Genomic DNA, 26,820 nt, shown 5'->3' on the forward strand with positions numbered 1-26,820 from the left:
TAAAAGTTTGGGTCTCAAGAGTACCAGAAGTTTTTAGAAGAAAGAAGACGTTAGTATACGGTATCTCAGTGAAACACACGCACGTTGGTGCGCGACAAGATGTGTTCTGAAATATTGATACCATGTTCAAACCGATATGTAATGAAATCTTGAATTTTTACGAGATAGTTGAAATATCTATTAAGAATTTGATTTATAATTTGATTTTATTTTTTGTCATATTTTAACTGTACATCACGGTGAAGTAGATATAAAAAGAGATGACAAACTGGAAATATTGACAATCAAGCGCATAGTTACAATTTCGAACTGAAAAATATAGCTATTAAATGTAAAATCTGAATTGATTTTCAAAATTTCATATACAAATCATCAAGGGGAATAGAAAACAAGACGATCCAAACCAGAGGCGCATCAAGGATTTCTTTCTGAGGGGGTGTGCGAGACGAAACGGGACGACTCAATAGAACCCGAGTAACAAGAACTTGTGTCTTCTGGAAAAAATACACATTACATTTTATTTTCTGTTCGAACTCGGAGAGGACTTCTTCTTGTCGCCCCGATTAGTACCGCCATCGAGCCCACCAAATTTACAACAAATGCTTAAGCTACCCAATGTGCGACGAGAAGAAGCAAAATGAAAACTAAAATCCAAAGCTCATTCTGTGTTTGAATTTTGAGTTCAACTCATCCAAAGATGGAAGCTGGCAGCCAGTTTTCAGGATTCTGCACCACCAAGCCTTGATCTCATCCTGCTCAGAGAGTGAGTGCCATCCAGTTTAGAATGAAGAACAGATACACAGATGCATGCGTGATGAGTAAGGGGCAAGACGAGCTAAGATAATGGAAAACATGAAGGTGCAGAGCATGGAGAATCGTGGTGTTTGGGTGAGGAAGCTCTGACACGGTCATTACAGTTCATCGTGGAAAATATTGCTAGGAAGGGAAACATATTAAATTAGGACTTCATTTAGCTAAAAGGCACAAACAACCAATTTCGAAACGGTATCTATATATCTGTATATGATCCTCAAAAAACCAACTCATGGATGGACTTAACGGCTAACGCCATAGGTACTTGAATGCTACAAACTATCCAGCCACCAGCTAGTACTGATATCACTTTTTCCATAAAAACACTAACCTTTCAGCTACACACAGTTATAATGAGATTGGTAAGCTAATAGAGGAGACAACAAGAAGAAGACATAGCCCTTTCATTACATATTTAAAGAAACCACACATACCTCTAGAAATTCATCATTGGAGATATACTGACTCCCAATGGAGGATATGATCCCTCCAACATCTACTAAGACAGACTTCTTTGACCTGCAAGGGATGTTTTCTCGAGTATCCCCTATGATCATAAACATAGAAACAAAAGAATCAATGAGCACATTTAAGACCATACATCAAGTTATTTTATTCCCGTCCAGAAATGTTGGTAGCATACCTATAATGCAAGCAACACAATACCCTGTTCCACCTAATCCAGATTCCAACTTTGCAAGCCTCAAACGCAAGAAAAAACCGTTCAAATGGGTTAAAGAGACGTGGGAATCCATCCATCTGAAATCATGTAAAAAAAAAAACCTCTCTTTAAAGTGGTGATAATTTAGCCAAAATGTTATACCAAAAAAAAAAGGTCATCGTGTGCTGATAGTTTCATATATTATCCTTTCCAAGTGGTATTTTTTATCAAATAAATCATCAAGAAAATATAGTCATCAAGTGCATATGCTTTTACCTCAGAAAGTCCACACGAGACAGACGTAATTTCCTTATAGCGTGAAAGATCTCTGCAGGCGCATCATTATTCTTTGAAGTTACCAAGCTAAGAAAAGGAAAACTACGACCTCTATTTTCTTTAAATTCACTCTCCGAATGGGATGTAGTAATAATTTCTTTAGGATTAATACCCGACGCATGCTTTTCTGATCGACAATGCTTATTTTCCAATCCCGAGGGGCATGAAATTGCCCAATGATCGAATTGAAAACATCTAATGCACAAAGAATTAGATTCTTCTATCATGTCATGTGAACTGGTCTTAACCAACAGTTCCTCGATTTCGGTTTCTGCTACCTCAGGGCATTCGCGCAAATTGTGACTACTTTTGCCACAGAAGAAACACATAGACGAACTAGTTAAATTTTTTTCTCGTTCAGTCGATACATTGCGCTTCAGGGCATCCAACCGCCTTGCAAATACAGATGCCATTGCCTCTGAACTTCCACTAAATTCTGAAGTAGGATGTGTAGGTCTTAGTTTATGTGCACAATTACCATCAGAAAAGACATCGGGCTTAGAAGCAAGCCTTTGAATCTCTTTTGAGGAACCATAAACACGTTCTTCGCGAGAATGGGCCAGAGACTTTGAATGATTCTGATCATTACTGTCAGGAATTACATTCTGATACTTGGTGTGGCGTTCAATTGCCACTTGATTAGTCTCATTGCCGTTTCCCAGCTGAGGAGTTTTGGTAGAAAGGCGAGTAATCCACAAACTGGTAAGATAATTACTTTTTCCAGGTAAGTTACTCGTTGCCAATGGAGAACTTGGAGCTATATTCCCTGCAGTTCCATCACATGTTGGGATTTCTCCTGCATCTTTATTTTCTGCCAAATTAGTCTCGTAAGCAAATGGAGAACCAGCCATATCTGCAGAGAATACCCATGGTTGACTTGGCTGACCAACAATATTTCTTGATATACAAGGATTTTCTTGTACATTCGATACAACAATCTGCTTGCAAGTGTCACCACTGTGAAATGATCTTGGAGGATGTTTGGTTGATGTATTGTCAGCCACTACAAATTCTTCAGATTCTTGTATAGAATAATTCGGAGTAACTGTATCAGGTGTCTTGGTGTCTTGGCAATACAAGGACTGAAACATAGTTTGGAATCCCATAGTTAGGTTTGGAGAACCACGTTTTTTGGTACATGCAAAATTTTCTCGATCATCCTTGGCTTGAACATCATTCAAGCAAGAGAGGGTTAGACCTAGAGCAGAAGACTCTTCTTTACAGGAATCTGAGAAACCTTTCACCATGTTCGATATCCAGTTCATAAAAGAGCTATGAGGTTTTACGTTGGACGTTGAACCATGACTTCCCTGTATTTTCATCCTTTTGTTACTATGAATAGAATCTTGATCACAGGACAATCTCTTTATACCCGTTGATAAAAACCCAACACTGTTACAACTTTCCACACTCTCATTGCTGTCATCACCATCACCATTATCCAATCTTCGATGAATATCTCGTTCGGATAATGCTTTCTCCTTGCCTTTTTCTTGATACAAACAAACCTCGTTGTTCGGTGGAGAGGGAAGTCTCATTTCTCCTAAAATCTGAGCCTCTTTCACAATGGGATTACACAATTCATTTTCAGCTGAGGCCTCCAACTTAGAACAAAGTATGTCAGCCTCATTCTGCTTTGACTCTCCGCTAGATGATGTTTCTTTATCATGTGGCTCTATCGGGGATTGTACATTGCTATTTTTGGATAACTTTGTTGCATTAGGTTTGGAACAAGATGCAACTTCTAATTCTGTAATAATGTTGCCTCTAGCATTATATGTGACATCCTCTTCCACATATTTATTTTTCTTGAAAGAATCCTCCATATGAATAAAACTTGGATTGCGAGCTCTCTCCTCTACTACATCATCGGTTTCTGCTAAATGACGGTTCATAAGCATCTAATCAAAAACATTTTCATTGACAGTAGAGACATTATTGAATTAACTTCATAGTAGAATCATAGAACAAAATTATGTAAAACACGTACCATGTAGAGCAGAGAAAATTTCTCTTTAACCAAACTAACCAATTGAACAGAATTAGTCCGGTTTCCGTTACTCGAAATCGGTTTCTAATCTTTCATCATATTGATTTAGTTCATCCTGGTTTCAGTTATTTTTCCCTCTAAATCAAATTTAGGGGGGATTATTTTGGTATATATATTTCAGTTTGGTTAGTTCGAAACTTTTGGCTATCCCGAATCAGGTAGTTTGGTTTTTTGTGAAAGATCAGCCCACTCGGTTATTTTATAAATACATTTGGCTTGTTCAATTTTTGAAAATTCTATTTAGTAGGTAACTGATGCGACTGATTTCCAAATACCAACCCCTCATCATGTTTCACTGAAAAAGAACAAAAGTGACTTACTTTCTCCGAGTTTGGTCTCCAAATTTGGCATCGATGATGATAACATCAACATTCCATCATCAATAGCTACTTTATCTCCCGCCCCCACAGACCGGATACTCTGAGATGGAGAAGAAACTTTACTGCTAGGTCTCACATTCCACAGGAGAAACGGTTTTTTATCTGCTAACTTGGAATCGGCACATTTAAGACTCAAACCTTTGTGTGGCGACCAAACTAATTCTGCTAGGGGATCAGATGCTGCAAATGCCATGTCCACCTTTAATTTTGCATTTACACCTGCACCGGACACATTGTTCAACTCTGTTTGGACCCGGTAATTTGCAGAACCTAAAGCAAGTGCCAAGTCCAAGTCTTCATCATTTTTATTCATTATCAGCAGCGTGTCATTTGTGAACATAAATCCTAAAAATAGCAAATAAATGAGTAATTTTATAAACTTTCATGTATATAAAAAGGAACAAAATCGAAGTAGCACAGATAATTCCATATATATAAAAAGGAACAAACTCGAAGTGTCCACTAAACTCGAAAGAACTTGAATAAATAAAACCAGTTCCCATGTCACAATAATTTAAATTTTTTTAAAAAAATTGATACTAATCAGAAGGACCGCATCTAAACTAAGTACAACGCTGGAATACATCTATTTTTCAACTGATTACCCACCATTATTGAAAGCACTAATGCATGCGTAGGCTAAAGGCACAATTTTTGGGCCTAAGAACAGGCCAAGGCATTGCCATCCAGTTAAGTGGGCACCACAACCATGAAGATCGTATCTTGCGCCCCTTAAAAAATTCAAGGCATGGGTTAGGCATGCCTCGGATGAAAGGATTGTGAATCCAAGAAGAAATATAATGTACAAGCCATACTTATTTATTTGTATAATAATGAATAACTGTTCAAAGTATCGGTATTAAAATATAAATTAGACATTTGGCATACCTTGTTCATGCATCTAGATTCTAATATATAACTCGTCAGTTCATCTCACTTCCATAAGTCCACGACTCATCTCTTGCCTTTTCCATTAGGCACCAGCGCACAGGTGAACTTCACATGCCTTTTACCTTAAATAACTATGTGATAACCATGGTTCCTCTTCCAAATCCAAGTACAACATTCAGGAAAAACCTAATCAAGGGAATGCCTCACCCTCACTTCCTACTCTCTTTTTATCCCCATTAATTCTTTTGTTATATCATTTATTCGAACTGAGTAACCTAACCTTTCACTTTAATATTCTATAGAGTAGCCCTTTATCATAAAAATCTACAACCATTCTCATATTCCAATTATTTAGCCATTTTCTATATATTTTACCCCCCAACAACTAATCTTCTAGATCAATCCCTGAAGCAACATCGTACATGCATATAATTACCATAGAATCAACTCAAGAGATGGATCAAAACACGAGTGGCGAAGCGAGAGGGTGACCAGCATGGGGAGGTCGACTTCTTTCTTGTTAAACCTAACTATCCATAAAAGACATGACAATTACTGTAGCTTGTTCCTTTGCTATCTTTCTTCTAGACAATATTACCTCTTACACAGGCAGGCCAGTTTCCTCTAGCAATTAGAGAAAGCAAAAACTTTCACGAGCGGTCTCAACCCTAATGGCACGTTTAATGATTTTAAAAAAAATCAAGGAAAATTCGGAGAATTATCAATTCCAGTAAAAATTCAAGCAATTAAACATTAAATATACAATTTTTCGGCCATAAGATGTACATAGAAGTTTAACTTGTGAGTGCACGTACTTCGAAGATGATTCAACGATCTTCAAGAAAAAACTAAACTTATATACGTACAAGCCACAGAAAACCAAAAACCACAAGATCCAGTAATCGAAAACCCAAAACAAATAAATCACAAAAAAACCAGTTATCCATCTATGCTTCTAGTTTCAAGAAATTGCATGTCATCGTTTTCAAATCTAGATTAATCAGAATCTATATGATCCAAACCCGAAAGTTGCTTTCTTGGTGTCCATTCAACAAAAACCCACAATCCCTAAAAGTCTTGTTCAATCAAGAAATCTTCAGATCTTTCACCCCAAGAAAAACAAAAACCCCAAGATTAAACAGTCAATACTTAAATGCATACAGCAAGAAAACCATCCTCAAAAACCCATTACAGATAAACCAAATCCAAGGAGACCTGATACCTTTTTCATCCCTTTAAAAAATCCATTCCAGCTGAACCAAACCATTTTTTGTCGTCACCCATTTTCCCCCACAGAAAATATTTTTGTTTATTTGTTTCTCAAAGAAGAAAAGCTCCAAAACAGTGGAGATATCAGGAAGAACATGAAAGAATTGTACGAAAACTAGACTACTAATCCGAAAGGAATGAGCCCAGAGAGTTTAGGAGCAGCAGTTCAAAGGTGACAAAGTTGACGCAGATGTGGTCGAGAGGCCGCCACGTGGACCGTTGCATGCCAACCCCACAAACTCCAGTATTAATTATTTTTGTTCGCTTTCGTACTTTGCTTTCGTTATTTAATTAATGTTTTTTTTTTACTATTCTGGTTTGCAAGATTTATATTTAATTAAACTAATCGATCAAATTTTATTCGATTTAAATAAATAGAGATCGCGATAGATTTAAGTATCGTTTAGCTCGTGAAATGAGATAATACGTTAATAATAATTTAAAATATATGAACAATTAATTATTTTTTTTTACTCTTTTATGTTATAGATTTCGAGCCAAATGAAATTCGAGTTGGATCAAATTCAAATAAAGTGCTAGTTAAGATTAATTAAATTATTAAATTCTAATATTATATAGACAAAAATTTATGAGAGACGGTCTCACAGGTTGTATTTTGTGAGGCGGATCTCTTATTTGAGTCATCCATGAAAAAATATTACTTTTTATACTAAGAGTGTTACTTTTTATTATGAATATCGGTAGGATTGACCTGTCTCACAGATAAAGATTCGTGAGACTGTCTCACAAGAGACCTACTCTATTATATATATGATGATTTTTTAAATATTTTTTTAAAAGAAAAAAACATTCAAATCCTCGTGATGAAGAGATTTTACTAATTTAGTTTTCCTGTTGCTCTTCAAATTTGCAATTTATATATTTTGTTTGCATTTAATTAATTAGGACCAAAAAGCAAATTAAGTTCATGTTGAATTTAGTATAGAGCTATATTATGAGTAAATTTCTTGTGAGACAAATCGACATTGTACATATTTGAATGAATGTAATACTTTTAACATAAAAATTTAATATTTTTTATTACACAAGTCGATATAAGATATTGAGATCTGTATCACAAAATTGAGTCACGAGACAATCTCATAGTTATGGTAATTTTATTATTAAATATTATATTTGTGTCATTTTCAGATGCTTTAATTTATTTTTTAGATTTTTTCTTCTATTTATAGAAAAATTGTAACCTTTGAATCTTTGACCTCATGCACAAGTTAAAACGTTATATATTTTTAATTTTTGCACTTATCTTTGGAAGAAATGTAGTAAATCTTTGACATTTTAAACAATATATTCTGGTCACGTTGTCTCAAACTATGAAACATCTTTACTGTCTAATTCACAATAAATAATCGGACAATTCAATATTGTTTTAATAAATGTATAATTCGCTCGATGAAAAATCGACAACTGCTAAATTCTTGTAATTTATTTTATTACGGTAATAATAATGACTTTTTTATTATTTTTTTTAAAAAAAGAAGAAGCTAATGAAGTAGAAGCCCAAAAATCATTCCTTTTAGCTTCCGGATAAGTGTTTATTTTGAACAATCGAAATATAATGTTGGGTGTAATAATTGTTCATGTATAGTAGAACAATCGAAACGTAGTAATTGAGCTGGTGTATGGTTTGAAATATTCGAGTTGCATTATTACCACCAGCTATAAATTTTTTGTAAAACGTTAATAGTTCGGTCTTCCAATTGATATCAGAGCTAAAATCACGAGTTCGATTCACATTGATTGCAAGAAATGTAACTATTGGGAGGGAGTTTGTTGAGTGAAAAAATAGTCTATATTGAGTAGAACAATCGAAACGTGGTGTTTTAATTGTTGTACGGTTTAAAAGATTTGAGTAGCAATGTTATCGTCAAATATAACTTTTGATAAAACAACAAGTGTTCGATCTTCTATATATTTTTTATTAATATTTAATCTATCCAAATTCATTCAAAACTGAGTTTTTTTTCTTTTAACAAATTACGTCAAACCTCTCAAATGTTTGATAAAATGAAAAGAACAAGGAATCGAATAGACATTTTCAACCCAATTATCATTCCTATGGAATAACTATTCCCAATTTCATAGGAATACTAATTCCTTTACTGATATAAAAAAAGATTAAGTCTTTCATAAGACGGTCGCACAGATATTTAATCGTGAGACGGATCACTTCTGTCCATATTTATATTAAAAATTAATATATTTCACATAAAAACTAATACTTTTTTGTATTAAAAAAAATATGATATGGACATGTATAATAAAGACGAATATAATATTCCCACATTCAGTCTATTCCATCTCTCGAGCATTTATAAGTACAAGTAATTGAAGCATTTTATTATTATAATAATCGTAAAAATATAATATAATAATAATATATTTATTTTTCCCAAAAAAAATATATTTACTCACTAAAAAAATTAAAATATGATTTGAATAAAATTTGGCAGAATATTGTTTGTCTCATATATTATATATTGACTTGATGTTTGTATATATTATACTTTGTAATTTCAAAATGAAAAAAATCTTATATATGTAACCTAAATCGCATAATTAAATGGTGAAAATATTCAAAGTCTCCCCCTTTATTTTTCGAAGATTTAAATTATATATTTAATAATTTATTTTTTTAGTAATATTTTTTTATATATAATATTGTATAATTAAATTAATCATTGATGTGAAATTCATTTGTCCAAGTTGGCACATCAAAACAAAATGGACAACTCATCAATGACAATAATAGAGTTCATGCATGAATCCCTAGAACATGTGAGAAACAAGGCATTTAATGTGATAAATTAATATATATATATATATATTTATACCCAATTTCAAATTTTAACTCATATGATTGATTTCACAAATGACGTCATTATTTGTGATATGATTAACTTTGTAAATCTTGAAACTTTATCTTGATATTTCATCATTTTTCGCATATTTTCAAATCTCGAGTACGAGTTAAAATATGTCATTATTATCATACATATATATATTCACTTATATTTCTCTATACAAAACATACACGTCCTGAAAAAAATTCCGAGTCCCCTCATATCTTGGGGTTTTTTTTTTAAAAATAATTTAATTTTTAAAATCAATTTTAAAAATAATTTTTTTAAAAAAAAGATTGTGCAAAAATACTTCAATCCACGCTTACGAAGCCCGGACGTCACGTGACGGAATATTTAGCGACAAAATATATATCAAAACCATCGCTACAATCAACCGTCGCTAAAATGAATCAGCGACGGTTAAAAAAACCGTCGCTATTCCGAAATTTTGGTATATTCTTTAAAAACGTACATTGCACGCTATGGATAATTGTATTAACGGCGTGCATATAATAGTATTAACAGTGTGCACATGAACGTCGCGGATAATCTCGAACTTTCAACGGCTTGCATCTTTGCAGAATGCAATGTGCGCCGCAGAAAAGGAATTTGCTAGCTTCGAAAAACTATTTTTGTTGTAGTAAAGACAGAAAAAATTAAATTATTTTTGAAATTGATTTTAAAAATTAAATTATTTTTTAAAAAAAAAAAAACCCATATCTTGTTTTTGGTTTTCAGATGATACTAGATTAGCAAAAGTGGTTGGATTGTCGCAAATGACATCATTATTTGTTATATGATTACATTTATTAATCTTCAAAATTGATCTTGATATTTCATCATTTTTCGTACAAGTAAAAATATGTCATTATTATTAGTATACATATATTCACTTATGGTTCTCCAGACAAAACATATACGTCATGAAAAACTTCCGACGTCCCCTCTTATCTTGTTATAATTGGTTTTCAGATGATGCCAGATTAGCAAAAACACTTGGATTGTCGCAAATCATAATCATCATTGTTATTATTATTATTAATAATGAGTGGCCAATAATTAGAAGGGATAACGCTATATTTTCATAAATATATATAATATAATAAGTGAATCTCATGTGAGACCGTCTCACGGATCTTAATCTGTGAGACGGGTCAGCCCTACCCATATTCACAATATAAAGTAGTACTCTTAGCATAAAAAGTAATACTTTTTCATAGATGACCCAAATAAGAGATCCGTCTCACAAATACGACCCGTGAGACCGTCTCACACAAGTTTTTGCCTAATATAATTATAAAAATTTATGAACCTCTAGAAATACTTTTTGAAAAAATCATCTCTATTAGTTTCGCTTTATTTCCACCACTCGCCGAAGCCCTACTTTTTTGCATGGGGACTTTCTTATCTTGAACTTAAATTGCAACAATATTTGTTTATTAAGATTTGTATTGAAATTGACATAGAGAAATTTTATAGAAAAAAAATTAGGACCAAATATGCTCCAAATCTTGTAGTAGATGGTTACCACAACATATGTCAACTTGGTCGACTGTCGACAAATATATGAATTAAATACAAAATTCATTATCTTCAAGAATTATCATGAATATATATTATGGTCCACTGCAGCAATAAAATATCATCCACCAATAATCAATTCTTTTTGCAGGTTAGGGAGGGCCGCAAAAATAATAGCCAAAATCAAATTTTTTTTTTTTTTACGAATTTGGTGTTCTGTGTTGTCATATTTTAATTTTATTACTACTATCAAATGCTCAAAAAAATGCATACTCTAAAAGTTGAGTATGTCTCTTGTGAGATGATCTTACAAATTTTTATCTGTGAGACGGGTCAACCTTACCGATATTCACAATAAAAAGTAATATTCTTAGCATAAAAAGTAATACTTTTTCATGGATGACCCAAATAAGAGATCCGTCTCACAAAATACGATCCGTGAGACCGTCTCACACAAGTTTTTTTCCGCTAAAAGTTAGTGTCTTGATGCAACAATTCACAAAAATTTAATGAAAAATTAGAAATTTTAATTTCCTAGAAGAACTAGCGCGTCGACTCGCCTGCCCTCATTCACAACCAACACTGGTTGTCCCGTTTCGACCCGTCTTCAAACATGTCACTAAAATCGTAACCCATCCCGTTTATTTTCTATAACGGGACGGATTACGTACCCTGATTAGCTTAGCTTGTTTTGACTGTTCTAACTCATACGTTACGTACATTATGAAATTAGAGACGGTCAGATTATTATTATTATTATTTTTTTCGATTTTAAACCAAAACCAGAACAAGGTTTTAATTTAATCTTGGAACATTGTGATTGTTATGGTTCATGATTCAAAAGGATGTGGTTGAGTTTATACAAAAACTTTAGATGGAAAACTGACTTGACATAATTATGGGGTATGATTAAATTTGATTTTTATTTTTTAAAAAAAAACGACTATTTCTGATATAATTATCCCTCCTTTTCAAGCTTTTCAATCCATGGAGACATCCCACGAGGGATGATCAATCTCCACAACTTTTGTTTCTTTCACCATAAAGGGATTGATAACGATGGTCCTTTAATTTACAAGTGATTATGACTCCATAAGTATTTGTTTTATGACCACTTGAAGACTTAATTAGTTTGTGGGTTCTTTCCGTGCAAACAAATCGAGTGGATTCGAAAAAATATTTAATTCTTTTTAGGTTAATATAAGAGTAAAAGAAAGATAAAGATATATACACAAAAAATATATTATATATGTCTCAAATATATAGATTGTATTTTTGTTTTCTGTTGTTTCCAAATATATAGTTAATTTCTTCATTTAATAGTATATCTTCTTCTTCTTTTTTTTTTACTAGTATACTCCAATTAATTAAGTATTGAAAATATGTTTAAATATTTATTTGAATAAAAAGTAAGGATAAAATAGAAAATTTTGTTTTTTCCAATATATTTCTAATCTGATTAAAAAAAAGCAATTTTTTTTATTTAGGATGGAAGTAGATATTTAAAATTTTATTTTATTTTTTTCAAACAAATAGTTAATTTAATAATTAAATGCAGAAGAGGGCCAAATATAATTTTGTTGATATAGATTGGTGATACCCTCGGAAGAGCCCGTGTCATCCATCTCTAAATTGATAACGTGGATCATGGTAAGTTTACAGAAAGAACTCATAAGAAATCGGACGGGTGAGTGATCGGGACGTCATTTACCAGGGCAACCAGAGGCCCGAGCTCTCGGACGAATTCTCGGGTGACGACTCTCTACCCAGGATGTCTTGGTAATAGTACCGCACTCGAGTGTGGGAGCAGGTGATATCTTATCTCGATAAACGTGTCTGACAGTATCTTATTGATTTGACATAATGGGAAAGTCAAAACGACGTGACAGAAACTTTATGTAGGTGACAGCTATAAATAGTAAGTAGGCACTGAAAAGCTACACTGGTAGCATTTATTTCTCTGTAAAAAACTACACTGGTTTTATTCATTTTCTGTCTGCTAACTTAAGCATCGGAGTGGCCACGTCGGACACCCCTTCTGTGCCCATTCACGTGTTTGTTTTCCTGTGTTCAGGACATCACTACTGATCATTTTTTCTTCATCATCTTCATATCAGGATTCGATGTATTGTTCAGCTTATCCTATTCACCTGGATCTCTATCACACACATATATATATATATATTGTGAATAATTGCTCGTTACTCGACCAAGAATAAAGTCACTTAAAATAGAAGAATACATAAAAATTTGGATTAATCTTGGCCATAAAATTTCAGTTGACAAAGAAGAAATACGTGGTCCACTCACTGATCCCTTATCAAAGTGGACACCAGAAAATAAAAGAATAGAAACGTGGCAGGTTGATGACATTTTATTAAATTTTCTGATACTGTCGACTTCTGCTGTTGCTTGGTACTGAATTATTGCTTCTTTTGATCATATATGTTGTCACATCTCATTCTTAGTTATGTATCTTACCAATTTTTGCAATTTCATGAGAGTTTTGATATAACACTCTATGAGTCATCGTCATGTTAAGGTCGTTGAAACTCAGATTAAATCTAGTAATTGCTCACCTCAACAACAGAATAACAAATTTGATTTTAAACTTGACGTCGGATATATTTTTAGAAGGGAAACGACGACTCGAAATCTGAGAAATTCCGAAAATTACGATGTTCCAAAGATTATGGAAAAAATGAACAAGCATTGATCAGTTCTCGCTGATCAATTTACCAGTTTTAGAGAAAAAAATTGTGAACAAAATGACATGAGATAACATTGTCGACTAATCGACCTGGCCAAGAAAATATCAGATATATGTATGACAATCATGCATCATCCCTAGAATTATATCGATAAGCATAGCGTGGAATCATAGACCTCGTCGGAAACATACATTCTCGTTATGCAGCGAGTATACGCGCCAAATACATGAACAGACCAGAAACAAATATGGAACACCATATGGAACATATATGAATAGTAGTACCTATACTTCACTGCTCATGTCTCGAGCATCATCGGGTGAAAATGAGTCAGAAAATATTACTAATTACCTTCGATTCCCTCCTTGTCTCCGAGCAATTCTATGCCCTGCTCCGACCAGTAAGGCTCTTCCGATCAATCCTGTTTTAAGTCCACAAATGAGAGCAACAGTTCCACCAATAGCCACCCATTTCCAATCTATTCCACCAGAATCTTTTGGTGTTTCCATTTTCACAACCTCGTTCTTTCCTTCTTCATCCGATGCTTGAGCCACAGGATCAGTCCCTTCATCGCATGAAATTTTGGTTGTGATTCTTGCCATCAAAGCACATCTGGTTAATGATGTGTCAAATTTTCTAGCATTTTGATAGGCTCTGAAGCCTGCATGTAGTTTCTTGACCGTTCCCCACATTCCATGACGAACCCCTAATTTGGCAACATCCTTAGGGATTCCCATGTCCTCGTAGTGAATAAGTGTGACCTCGCATGCAGATAACAGCCCATCTGGTTTACGTGATTCAACTGCACAGGTTTGTCCGTGTGAGATAAGGATAATATTTTTACATCAGTGTCATATAAAAAGAAGCCATTGAGTAAATAAGTAGTACTCACCTGGCTTGATAACCCAGCTTGAGAAATAAAAATCTACACGCCTGGGCTTGTCACGTTTTGGAAAAGCTGGATATGGCACCCCCTGCAGCCATTGTGTTTGTAATCAAGATACAATGTTAGTCTAAAATGAAATTGGAATTCTGTGGAAAAATAATAGTTCAACAATGCAGGGGTGCTAGACAAGGAAACAAGCCCGTTTAGAGATATTATGTACTTGTTCAAACTCCTGTATTTTGACTCGCTGGCAAAACAAACTCGAACAATATGTAGCAACACAAGATCCTAACAAGTCACTGACTATGTAAATGAAACAAGAACTTGTAATGGTGTAATACAGGTAAAAGTTACAAACTTAGAGCCATCATACCTTTGTAACACAATAATTACTTTTTCCCGATTCCCATATCCTTCGACCAATGATATACTCTCGATCACTGCAGAAGAAAGGGAACTGCACATGAAAGAACAATGAAGTCAACATCAGCTGAAGGTGGTTTGATAAAATACTGTTATGCACCCCTGTATAACATACCTTTTTAATCCAGTGGACGATCATCATCCCCGTATCATGGCATTCTTCCAATATTTTGACATACACAAGCATAGGATCCCATTTTGGCCGAAATTCATCATCCCAGAAAAAATCCCTGACCAGCTCAGGAGTTGCATCCTCAAAAATTGTTTTGCTGCGATACACTATTGGACCCACCTGAAAAACAAATTACCCCACAAAATACGTGTCATAACTTTTTACTGAATAAAATGCAACCATGAAGATAATTTATTATCTTAAATTGAGATCAAGAGTATGCAAAGCAAACCACGTAAAATACAAAAATAGGAAAATTTTGAAAAATAACATTGGTCAAAGTTTGTTTTTTAAACTCAAATACACTTGGGAGATTAATTTTGCAGAAACAAAATTTGACCAAGGTTATTTTGCTAGCTATCCCAATGAAAATATTCCCTAGGGGTTCAAAAAGTTAGTACTCATATGTATTGTCCGTTAGATGCATGAATACAAATATATTACATCAACAATCAGTATGGTGATCACTAACAAAAATTCGTTCACTACATAAAGCTTTTCATTACTCTGTCTACAAATCTTAGAACTTAGGACTTCTCTGGCCTGTGCAGATGGGATATCCAACTGTCATGCCAGTTGTACCTCAGGCTCATGGCGCCAAGCTTGGTATGTTAAGTTTGATGTCGAGCGCTCCATCATGCTTTGCCACGCCATTTCTCCATCCTTTCCGTCCAGAAGATGCAAAAGGTGTTCCAAATCTTTTTCGGTGACACTACTTAATTCCTGATCTGGAGCCCCGTTGACAATCCTGTAAATGAAGACGACCTAAATTATAGTGCACATTTTTTTTATTGGTGAGATCTAAACGAAAAATGAAAATATAAACAGAAGAATCATGCAGGGTATGATGTTGATGGTTTATCCAGCATATAATTCAAAGCATGACGTTTTTATTGGTCATTCATTAACCATCAAAGAAGCATTGAATTTTGCTTTGGTTCTCGAATGAGGAACTAATGGAATCCACGACAGTTTTAGTACAATCTCAGTAACCCACCGTCGATCTTTAATGAACTAGAATACATGAATCATGACATTATCAAGTTTCTTAAAGTTCAGCATTTCAAGATCCCAAACATTTATTTTTTTTATTTACTCTATCATTCTTATTAACCCCTTCTTTCACCTTCTTATTCCTCACAACCTTTCTTAGTTAAAGCACATAGACTTAAGAAAACAACATTTTATTTCAGTTTGATTATAAAAGAGAAAACAAAAGAATATAGTTTTTTTGAAAGATGTATACAGTAAAAATAATACAACTGAAACATATTTGCTTATCCATTCACATAGTCAATTTCTTTTTCACAGCTCTCAAGCTGAAATTAGTATTCTCTACTTAACACTAGTTCTCCGCCCGGTAACAAGCCTTCATAGCTTTGTTGGCTAGTTTAATGCTCAAGAGATTTGAGAGAAAACGGAGAGAAACTGTGATCCTCACAGTTAGAACAAGAAGAAACTGCAGCTAAAGGATTTTCAGTTCATTCATTAGCCACCTCCCCATTTCTGGCTTCACCACTTCAGTGCCTAGGAGCTGAAGTTAAGCTACACTTGGGGGATAAAATAAAGGAAAGTTTGTCAAATAGACAATGTTATGAAAAATCAGGTAGACAAGGTTTAGACTGAAACAAACATTGCCAAAATTTCTGTAGGCTCCATGATTCATTCAGGCATGTAAAAATCCGCAAAGGAAAATAATATTGCTTCTTTAATATTTTCCCCAATAGTTGAGAAAACAAAACCTCAAGCTTCAATACAAATCCCGCATTAAACTGATGTACTGTCATTTAAAGTCAATTCCCATTAGAAAAATATCATTTATTTGACTGCATTTTGTTTCCTGCGCAGACAAACCTAGTTCATACATTTCTTTGGAAACACGGAATATGAACAATCTCAGAATTGACTTGCGGACTATTAACTGTTACAATCTTACATTGGCAAGTATTAAGAAATGATTAATAACTTTAACAGATACCAAGCCTATTAGGCTAATGTTCTGCTTCCCATCGAATGAAAAATTCAAACTTTATGCGTAGTTCTTTTAAGAAGATAAACATAATTTCCCAAAGATATAATCAGTCTATAATGCTCGTCCCCTATCAATATCGGCATTTACCATGCAATAATTCACATTTCACAATTCTAAAGGAAAAAAAAAATCAAAAGATCCATTAGAAGAAAAATAAATCAGACGTAAAATATAATAGCTACCCGATGCCATCACCGGCTACATCATCCCCAGCCTCCACCTGAGTCGCCACCGACGCCTCCAAAGCCGAAGATGCAGGTTCCTGAGCTGGTATCTTGCGGCTCCTCCCTCGGAAGCTGAACCAAAGCCCACGGCACACGGAAAAGGCCGACAGAGCCGTAAAGGCAAACCAGAACCGCCGCGCACCAAGACCCAAGGGAACCGTCCATAAAAACCGGAACTTGGACCGGAAACCCAGGAAAACCAACCCTGTCCATCTCGGCCGCCATGACCAACCGATCAGAAGCCCAATCATCACCGCCGCCCAAATCGGAACTACACAAACTATTATGTCGACGAATGTTTCCATAATCGCTGGCTTGCTGAGGAACTCCACCATATAATCGTTCAATTCAGCCCATGCCCCCTCCATTTCGTCGAATTTTCTGCAGCAAATCTGGATTCAGCACATAAAAATCACACAAAACAATAAATTTTCAACAGAAATTGAATTTTTGGAGAAATTTATTAATATATATTTATTATTTCTCTGCTGCTGCATAATTGTGGCAACAGATTGGGCGAGAGAGGGAGAGAGAAAATTGATTGGCAAAGTCAAAAAACGTATACAAGGGGGGCAGTGATTCCAACACAATGTTTTTTTACAGTTCTGTACAGTTGGTGCTAAAGGCAAAAATAACAATTCTTAATAGAAAGAAGCGTGGTTTTAACGTGGATGAAAGACATTTTTTTTTGGAAATTTTGTAATTTTTATCACAAAAACTCCAACGAGAGGACCGTGTCAATTTTGTTCGACCGATCTGACGTATGAAAAGTATTATTTTTATATCAAAAATATTACTTTTCGTTGTTTGTATGAACTGAATTCATGGACTCGGTTGAACTTTTCACTTTTACCTTTAAATTTCTATATTAGAAAAGTGAAAACATAGTAGGATGCTAGTTGACATAACAAGAGGCATAAGCATGTGGTTTTTGAGATGGATGATTGGGTTGGAACGGTTCCTAGCTCGACAGAGGTCTATTGGCATATATGGATATGCTGACAACATATTAGAATCCTTCTTATTCTAATAATAACAAGAAGAAGAGAGTGAATCAAGTTCAAGAATGTAAGAAGCCTACTTGGGATGTATATTGTTGTTAGCTGAAGTTTATAACCATAAGATTAAAATCGACAAGATTTGGAGATTATTTTAACACAATAACTGATGAATTAATTTTGTTAAATAGATTTTCGCCTCGACTTGATCCATGAATGATATTATTGTTTATGTCAAAGTATTGTATTTCACTTTTGTTAGTTATGTTATTAACAAATATTGCGTGACATATGTTGATTTGAATGAAATATATTACTTTTTATGTCCAAAGTATTATTTTTCACGACAAACGTGTTTACAATCGATGTACATTTGTTGGGTCGGTTTTTCAAGTCAAATTGTGATACGGTTTACCCATTCTGTGTTTTGTGTTATTGTTTTTGTGTCTATTGAATACATCCTGATAAATTTATCACAGACTGATACAAAATCCCTGCTGTTTGTTATTGGATTTCACAATGGATTCTGTTCTTAGACAACAGAGAGCATTTACGTGGCAATATTCTCAAGACTTTCCATTTCATTCAAGAATGAAATATTGTTTACATTTCGAAAAATGTACAGAATAAGTTACAGAAAACTTACAGTTGAAACATTAAATTAAAGCAAACCACTCAAAGGGCCTTGCTGTTTTGACATATGCAGTCAAAATACAGCACTTGAAAGGCATAAATTAAAGTCGTTCCACCAATAATTACTACTAACCAAGAGCTGATCAAGAATGAACAGCAATGTCAACAATCTTCGATGTAAAAGTCTCATCCATCACCTCCTCTCCTTGGATCGTTTCTATAATCTTGCAGGTGGTAGTGCCATTCTGTACAGTGATCTCGAGTTTCCTTCTACCCAACTTTGGCGATTTTGCACGAGTTGGAGGCAGCTGATACAATGATGTGTAGGCAAAAAAGGCAAGTTTATGTTTTCTGAGTATGATGTTAATTCTATAACTATAGTTACAGAAAATTTTCAAACTTTTCATGATCATGGCAATGTTCCGGTACCTTTTTCAGTTCGACCTGTGGTGGAGGTTCCTCATGGTAAAAGCTTGGCATCGGACTTGCCTTAAACATCAAACTCTTTCGCAGTTGCTTGATTGCGGCTTCAGTCTCTTCCTACAAATATGCGGAAGCCAGAAAAGACAGGTGTTCAAGGATTCTGATGATACTGTTATATTTGTCATGGATTTTTAACTTGTCTTCCGTAAGTTACAAGATTTCAAAAGACACAAAATAAAAATGAATCTATTATCATAGACTATATATAGATGTGAAATCAATGATTTTTTTTAAATGATGAATAGAAACTACGGAACTCAATCTATAACAAAATCTTGAACTTAAAAATATTTGTTATTCTGTCTAACATAAGAACATGTAATTACCTTCTTTCTTGCCTCATCTTGAGTTCTCTCAGCCTCCAATGCTAGAGTTTTCTCCTCCAATTTCAAGTAGAACTAACGAAGAATAGCGAAGATAAGTAAGAATCAAAACAAAGTTAAACTAATCGTTTGAATTCTACCTGCTTCCTTCTCTCAGCTCGTTCACTGCTCTTAAACACCGGTGCTGATGCGATAGTCGTCTTTTTGAACTTTCTTGATGATGCACCAATTCTTATGTGATTGAGAAAAAATTTATTTAGGGAGTCAACATAAAGAGAAAGAAAACATAAATAAATGTAAAGAATAGTTCAATTTTAGATTAGATACGATGACGTGACTGAAAAATCATCTTCATCAGGATGCTTCTTGTTATCAGGTTGCAATGGCTTCCTTGATTCCATCTGTGCGACAATCTGAACCGACATAGAGAACACAGTATCAGTTGTTGACATTTTTCTCGCCCATTTAAGATTTCTCATGCATCAAAGTGTGCATATGTTGTCTCAAGATCTTGTTGAAGATGGAAATAAAGTTAAGCATACTTAGATATGACTACCAAATTCACAAGAACGACTGGAAAATCAATTTCCCTTTTAAAAAAAACAACATGAGAATTATTGGTCCAAAACATCAGCAGACCTATTACCAAAATATACAATGAAGCATAAAGATGGCAAGACAAATTTACAGGTTTATCTCCAGCAGTATCATCCTCAAACTCGGAACCAAACGGACGAGTTCCACAGAAAGCACGCCTTTCAGTTTCAAGAGCAAAGGGCTGTGGAACTGTACGTTTAGTTTTACGGTTTCCAGCAGCAGATTTGGTGGCCTTTTTGCCACAAACTCCCATCTTCTTGTCATCATTCGTTACCTTTTGATCTTCAAATGTTGCATGCTCCTTTGACATGAAAGTTTCAGTGTTAAAGATTGGAAAATCTTGTTGATGTTTCATGTTTTCACAAATCTTTGAAATATCTATGGCCTTTTCTTTGTCACATTCTTTTGTTTCAAAGTCCTTCCCTTCAGAATCACTGCTCAATGCTTCTTGCAGACTGGAAGTTCCATGTGTTGGGTCATCGGAGACACCACTTGAGTATATTATGACACCTTCCCCTTCCTTGTTCATGTGAATGTCACGAACTTCCAGCTCCATACCACTGAAACAAAACGCAATCGCAGCCATTCAAATCTTTCGGTCTGAATCAGGACCCACATAACAAATCAGTCAAGGAATCAATCCAAATGTTTTAGAATATGATTGTCATTTCAGTTCAATCATTCCCTTTCTCTTAAGAACCGTCAAAGCAATGATCTCAAATAAAAACAAGAGTCTTGTTCAAGGTAGAATCTAAAATACTTGAGGCAGACAGAGATGGAACTGATAGAAAGCTATATAAGTAGAGGAACATGAAGAAATCTCACGGTTCTGTCTACTTTCACCAGAGCACATGTTTTCGCGATATAGAAACTATGCCTCTTTGATTAAGCCAACAAGGCCTCACAATCTCAAACGAATGTAACTCTAATTTTCCGAGTAGGAATTTCACACCCAAATACATAAACTGAAAAGTTCAAAACTTTAACTATCCAACAAACTCTACGGTGACACAATCATATGCAAAACACAACCTTGGAAAAAAAATGACAAATTTTTAAGCTCCAAGCCCTAACAACTGAGCATGGACAATCACTACAAGCGTGAAGCGTGGCATACAGCATCATACACACCACGGAAATGAAAACCCAAATAACACATAAAAACTAGCTTCTCACAAAGAAAACATGCTAAAAACATGTTATTCAACCAGACCCAATAATTTCTTTTCCACAATGAAGGCAACCAACTTGAAAATCCCGACATCACCACCAAATCAAGAATCCAGAGATAATTCTTCGAAACCAGCTAAACTTAACACACCAAGAACTAGAAAATTCACACACATGCCAGCATAAAAACTAATCAAACAAGAATCGAAGCATCGTAAATTTTCTCACAATCAATCAAAACTTCTTAGTTGCGAGGTCTATTTCCCTTCTGGATTTTCTTCCTTAGCGATCGAGAGCTCTGAGCACTGTCTATATATATACTGTACACATGAATAGACATTGGGCTTGTTTGTTTGTGCTGCAGAGGAAAGGAGGGAATAAAATAACGGCGTTAGTTGACGGCAGTTGAGAAAAAGCTTAAATAAGTTTCCATGGTTGGTGCCGTAACGGCACTATGGTTGACGGCAGGTGAGAACTTTTTACATGGAGTGGATGAGTTTGTATAGAGTTATAAAAAGCTTGGAAAATTGTATAAAGAGATTATTAAAATTACATATTTATATTAATCAGATATATCGATTCAACTCATATCAATCATAAAAATTAATATATTTTTCATAAAAAATAATATTTTTCACGAGTCGAAAAATTTGTTTATCAAAATTGACATGTGAGATCTCACGAGAGTTTTTTTTTGTATAATTTGTTAAAACAACAAAACAAAATAAATAACCAAAATCGAAAAAAAAAATGTTTGAGAAAGTTTTTGGGTCACATATTTTTCTTGATTCTCTAAAATTATATCATTTACTTTTGGTCTTTTGGGTAGGGGTGGGCATAGTTTGGTTAAAATCGAAATAACCGATTGCACCGAAAAATTCGGTTTAAATAGTTCGGTTTTTCGGCCGGTTACGGTTTCAAAATTAAAAAAATTCGGTTTTTCGGTTCGGTTTACGGTTTTGATCCTCAGAAAATCGAAATAACTGAACCGGTCATATTATATTTAACTATAAGATTTTTTATATAATGAGCTAATAAATGGGAAAGATCTTTGTTAGTTTCATTAAGTTTATATATATTTAAGTTATGCGTCAAGATTGTGATTCATAATCACCATTGTGATGAATTTAATGTCATTTTTGTTTCTAATTTTGCAAAACAGTATTTTGGAGTTTGAATTAGAATTAGAATTTAATGACTGTGTATCCTTTTATTGAAGAGCTACTGTTTGATTGTTAAGTCATAAGTGTATTGTAATCATACATGTTCAACTCATCTACTGTCATTGTTTCTTTTATATGTGTTACATCCATCAAGCATTAAGTGATGTATAATTTTATTTCTTAACAAAATATTATAAAAACGTATATAACCGACTATATAAACCGAACCGTATTACAAAAAAACCGGACCGAACCGTAATAAAATGGTTTGGTTTTGGACCAAATATATTCAAAACCGAAAATCGAAAAATCGAACCGTTATAGAGAAAAATCGGACCAAACCGACCGACGCCCACCCCTACTTTTGGGGGGACAAACACCAAAAATATAAAGACATGATTTATTTTAAAAACTTCCTAAATAGATAAATATATCTAAAATCCAATTACATCTCTTTCCCTCGATAATGACGTCATAACCGATCGTTAAACCACTAATTAAAAAGAATTTTTAGGTAAAATTTAGTTATCATTTTAATAGGCACTTATGACTTTACTAATCCGTCTATTGTACTAATCAAAGAAAAATATTTTCTTTTATTTTTTTTATAAAAAAAATCCATTTTTATATGACGTCACCTCTTTTTTAAAAAAATTCTATTTTTCGTATTAAATATGAACTTTAAAATTATAACTTAAACCATTATAGAAACAAAAATTTGGTGGATTGGTGAACTGAATCCAGTCATTTGAATATTGAAAATGGGAAAACAACTCACATTGTTTAAAAATTATTTCATTAAAGGCAAAAACTTGTGTGAGACGGTCTCACGAATCGTATTTTGTGAGACATATATCTTATTTGGGTCATCCATAAAAAAATATTACAGGTCAATTTTGAGTTGAGATCTCTTAATAGTCAAGATTTGATCTTAAATATTAACACCAGTTGAGATCTCTTAAGTTCGGAAAAATAAAATTTTATGGGATGTTTATTCTCCTCGGCTAAACAACTCGATCAAAGTGTTTATATAATACCACCCCTTTGGATTATCCATCCCCGGTGAGAGACATGATCTTATTTTTAGAAATCTTTAACTATATAAATTTTGTGCAATCCAAATATGTTTACATATAATCATATAGACTCGTCTTATCCCTTCCTAATTATTGTTTTTGTTGAGTTTCATTACGATTTGTCTGTTTTGTATGCTTTCGACGTTGGGAGATGGGTTTTGAACATTATAATTTTGACAGATATTTATCGTTTTGCGATTTTAATTTTTTTTATTGAAATATATATTTATCGTTTTGCGATTTTAATTATTTTATGTTGTCATATTTTAATTATTGTTGTTTTTCTCCCAGTTTTAGTCATACTTTCGGAGTGACATCGATGTGGTACCGACATTTACATGACAATATCAAAACTTTTTATGAATAATAGGTACTTATGAGACGGTCTCACGGATCTTTATCTATATTTATAATAATAAGTAATACTAAAGATCTGTGAAACAGGTCAATCATGTCCATATTTACAATAATAAGTAATATTTTTGGTATATAAAATAATATTTTTTTCATTGATAACTCAAATAAGATATCTCTCTCACAAAATTGATCTGTAAGTCGATCTCACAAAAGTTTTCATGATAAATAAATGATTTGGAAGTCTTGAAAACATATAGGGTTAGTTGCATAATCCTTTTAGGAATTTGAATGGTTTAATTTAATGAAACGAATTTATGCAATGATATGACTTGAAAGACATGTCAACGAAAAATATATTTTCATTTGATTTTTTATGTAGATGATATAGTTTTATCAAGTTTTAAATTTTTTTAATTTTCGAAGAAGGAACTAATATAAGAGTTACCATTCATTTACAAAATTTTAATATATCAATTTAATACAAAAGGATTATATTTTATATACATTATAACACCAAGTTATAATCTAATTCACTATTTTCGACTAAAAAGTTTTTTAAGTAGAATTCCGTATATTTATTTAATATAATATAATATAATTTCAACATTGGGTTTAATTGTGAGGTCGGGGTCGAAGAGGGCGAGGGGTGATCGCCGGTACAATGAGGTTGCACGGACAATGAGCGGCTCTTGGCAGGCTTCTAGGCGGAGGAAACATGAATGAACCGATCTTACACCGGAAGGAGAGAGATTCTAAAATTGTTCAGGTATGAGACTGTGCAGTTGATGAGAACTTAAAATATTTGATATTTACTACTCATATCAAGAAGGTGAATCTTTTTTCGGTAGCTCATCACATAAGAACTTCATAGTTAAGCTAGCGACTTGGAGCAATTTTGGGATGGGTGATCCCCTGATAAGTTTTCTATGGTACGTGTGAGTGATGACATAAGTACGTTAAAAAGACTCGTCTTGATACAGTATGGACAATTATCGAATCTGGAACGTTACATTAATCATTTACGTTTAGAGAGAACCTAACTTTAAACATAATAATGTTAATGTTATTAGTGTCCTCCGCAAGCAATGTACAATTTACTAAATAAATAATGCAGATTTTTAAATTATTATAATTAGATAAAAATATAGTAGTAATATTACTTTGATATAATTTAGATTGTAATATATTTTAAACAATCGATCAGAAATCTCTTAAATGCCTATTACCTAACGTAAAAGATCCTCAAATAAATAAAATAAATAAAGTTTTTGTAAGATCGAGTATATTTATAGATAGTCATAATTGGTGTAATAATGTAATTTAAATATTTTAAATTATATAACGTTTTTGTAAGATCGAATATATTTGTTTTAATGATAATGATACATACAACTTCCATATTTTATATTTTATGGCAACTCAAACATTACTTTTCTAGTTGTATCTAATTTCTATGAAAAATTTTATTATTATGAAGAATTGCAATTTAATTTATGTACATTTGTCATTTTTGCTATTTTATTCATTTATTTTGTTAAATTTCAGTCTCCAACACAACATTGATGTGGTGCTGACACAATGTTAACTTGACGTTGACATAACACTTACACGTGCAATGATACATTAACACTCCCGGTAGCTTCGATGCTACATGTGGGGCACTGCCCTCATATGGTTTGGATGGACAAGATTCACACACATATGTGATTTTAAAAAAATTAGTGGACCCCATGTATGTGTGGCTAAATTTGGGCCCTTGATTCTATCACGAGGGTAGTGTCCCTACATGTAGGATGGAATCAACCAACACTCCCGATGAAAAATGCAAAACTTACCAAAAACTAAAAGATACAGTTCTAAGACACGATTCCAACAACATAGACGATCAAAATTGTAAATAATAAGTCTCATGTGAGACAATCTCACAGATCTATATTCGTGAGAAGGGTTGACTCGATTTATATTTACAATGAAAAACATTATTTTTGGCATAAAAAGTAATAATTTTCATAAGCAGTGTCAGATTAGACATTCGTAACACAAAATTAACATGTGAGATTGTTATGTATGGTAAAATGACAAACATAAATATGAATGAAATTAATGTTACATTATCATTATTATTTTCAATACTTGATAGAAATAATAATCATGCGTGATTTGCAGTTTGCATCTAATAATTATTTTGGACACTTTAACGATAAGAAGTTGGATTGTCAAATGACGTGAATGTGTGAACTATGAGAGACAAAGGGCAGTTGGGGTCCATTAATCCCTCTGATTGATTACTCTTCCCTAACCTTCTTGATAAACCCCACCTTTACTTTATTCACATTAATTTCCCTTCATTTAACACAAATTAACTTAATTTGGACTCATAAATTTTTTTTATTTCATGACTATCCCATTTTCGGGGTATTTTTTTTAAAGATCAGGGTCATTTTTAAAAAAAAAAAGTTGACTGAAGTTATTTCAATTTTCCCTCTCATTTTCAAGGTAAGGTAATGGCTTAAAGATTTCAGATAACTTTAATTAATATGTAAACTTCCCACACACACAAAAAATGGTTTTCTAAATTACTAACTTTTTACATAAAACAAGATGTTAATATTATTATTAAAAGGTACACATTTATGTCCTATTGAATATGAATTTTTTTTATGTTTCATCACGTCCAATAGATGAGTGCCATATTATCGATGTGTATGACTAATGTGCAACATATTAACACTGATATATACATATATGTATGAAAAATACTAACATGATATTATATAATATCATCAT

The 26,820-nt window shown here is 33.4% G+C and overlaps 3 protein-coding genes across 11 annotated transcripts; all 3 read right to left on the bottom strand.

Annotated features, from left to right (window-relative positions):
* Positions 1–295: 295 nt before the first annotated feature.
* On the bottom strand, positions 296–6,551 carry LOC140963148 (uncharacterized). Of its 8 annotated transcripts, none has more exons than XM_073422445.1 (7): positions 6,354–6,551; positions 4,379–4,585; positions 4,181–4,280; positions 1,751–3,689; positions 1,457–1,572; positions 1,248–1,360; positions 296–752 (listed from the first exon to the last, which is right to left on the bottom strand). In XM_073422445.1, exons 3-7 carry the CDS (start codon positions 4,230–4,232, stop codon positions 645–647), a joined length of 2,328 nt encoding a protein of 775 aa, XP_073278546.1. In that variant the 5' UTR covers positions 4,233–4,280; positions 4,379–4,585; positions 6,354–6,551; the 3' UTR covers positions 296–644. The 8 variants fall into 8 exon arrangements, with proteins under 8 accessions (XP_073278546.1, XP_073278538.1, XP_073278554.1 ...); XM_073422437.1 differs by adding an exon at positions 4,850–4,971 and having other exon boundaries at positions 4,181–4,585; XM_073422453.1 differs by having other exon boundaries at positions 1,751–3,686; positions 6,354–6,550.
* Positions 6,552–13,609: 7,058 nt separating this feature from the next.
* On the bottom strand, positions 13,610–17,799 carry LOC140963186 (uncharacterized). Its single transcript, XM_073422474.1, has 6 exons — positions 17,192–17,799; positions 15,560–15,725; positions 14,921–15,097; positions 14,756–14,839; positions 14,389–14,470; positions 13,610–14,298 (listed from the first exon to the last, which is right to left on the bottom strand). Exons 1-6 carry the CDS (start codon positions 17,599–17,601, stop codon positions 13,844–13,846), a joined length of 1,374 nt encoding a protein of 457 aa, XP_073278575.1. The 5' UTR covers positions 17,602–17,799; the 3' UTR covers positions 13,610–13,843.
* A 993-nt stretch (positions 17,800–18,792) lies between these two features.
* Positions 18,793–21,818, bottom strand: LOC140963195 (protein WVD2-like 3). Of its 2 annotated transcripts, none has more exons than XM_073422486.1 (7): positions 21,666–21,818; positions 20,359–20,827; positions 19,998–20,083; positions 19,811–19,901; positions 19,674–19,745; positions 19,294–19,404; positions 18,793–19,172 (listed from the first exon to the last, which is right to left on the bottom strand). In XM_073422486.1, exons 2-7 carry the CDS (start codon positions 20,821–20,823, stop codon positions 19,008–19,010), a joined length of 990 nt encoding a protein of 329 aa, XP_073278587.1. In that variant the 5' UTR covers positions 20,824–20,827; positions 21,666–21,818; the 3' UTR covers positions 18,793–19,007. The 2 variants fall into 2 exon arrangements, with proteins under 2 accessions (XP_073278587.1, XP_073278595.1); XM_073422494.1 differs by lacking the exon at positions 21,666–21,818 and adding an exon at positions 21,481–21,605.
* Between the last annotated feature and the right edge of the window lie 5,002 nt (positions 21,819–26,820).

The sequence above is a fragment of the Primulina huaijiensis genome, chromosome 2 (genome assembly GCF_012295235.1).
Source record: "Primulina huaijiensis isolate GDHJ02 chromosome 2, ASM1229523v2, whole genome shotgun sequence".
Classification (NCBI taxonomy): Eukaryota; Viridiplantae; Streptophyta; class Magnoliopsida; order Lamiales; family Gesneriaceae; genus Primulina; species Primulina huaijiensis.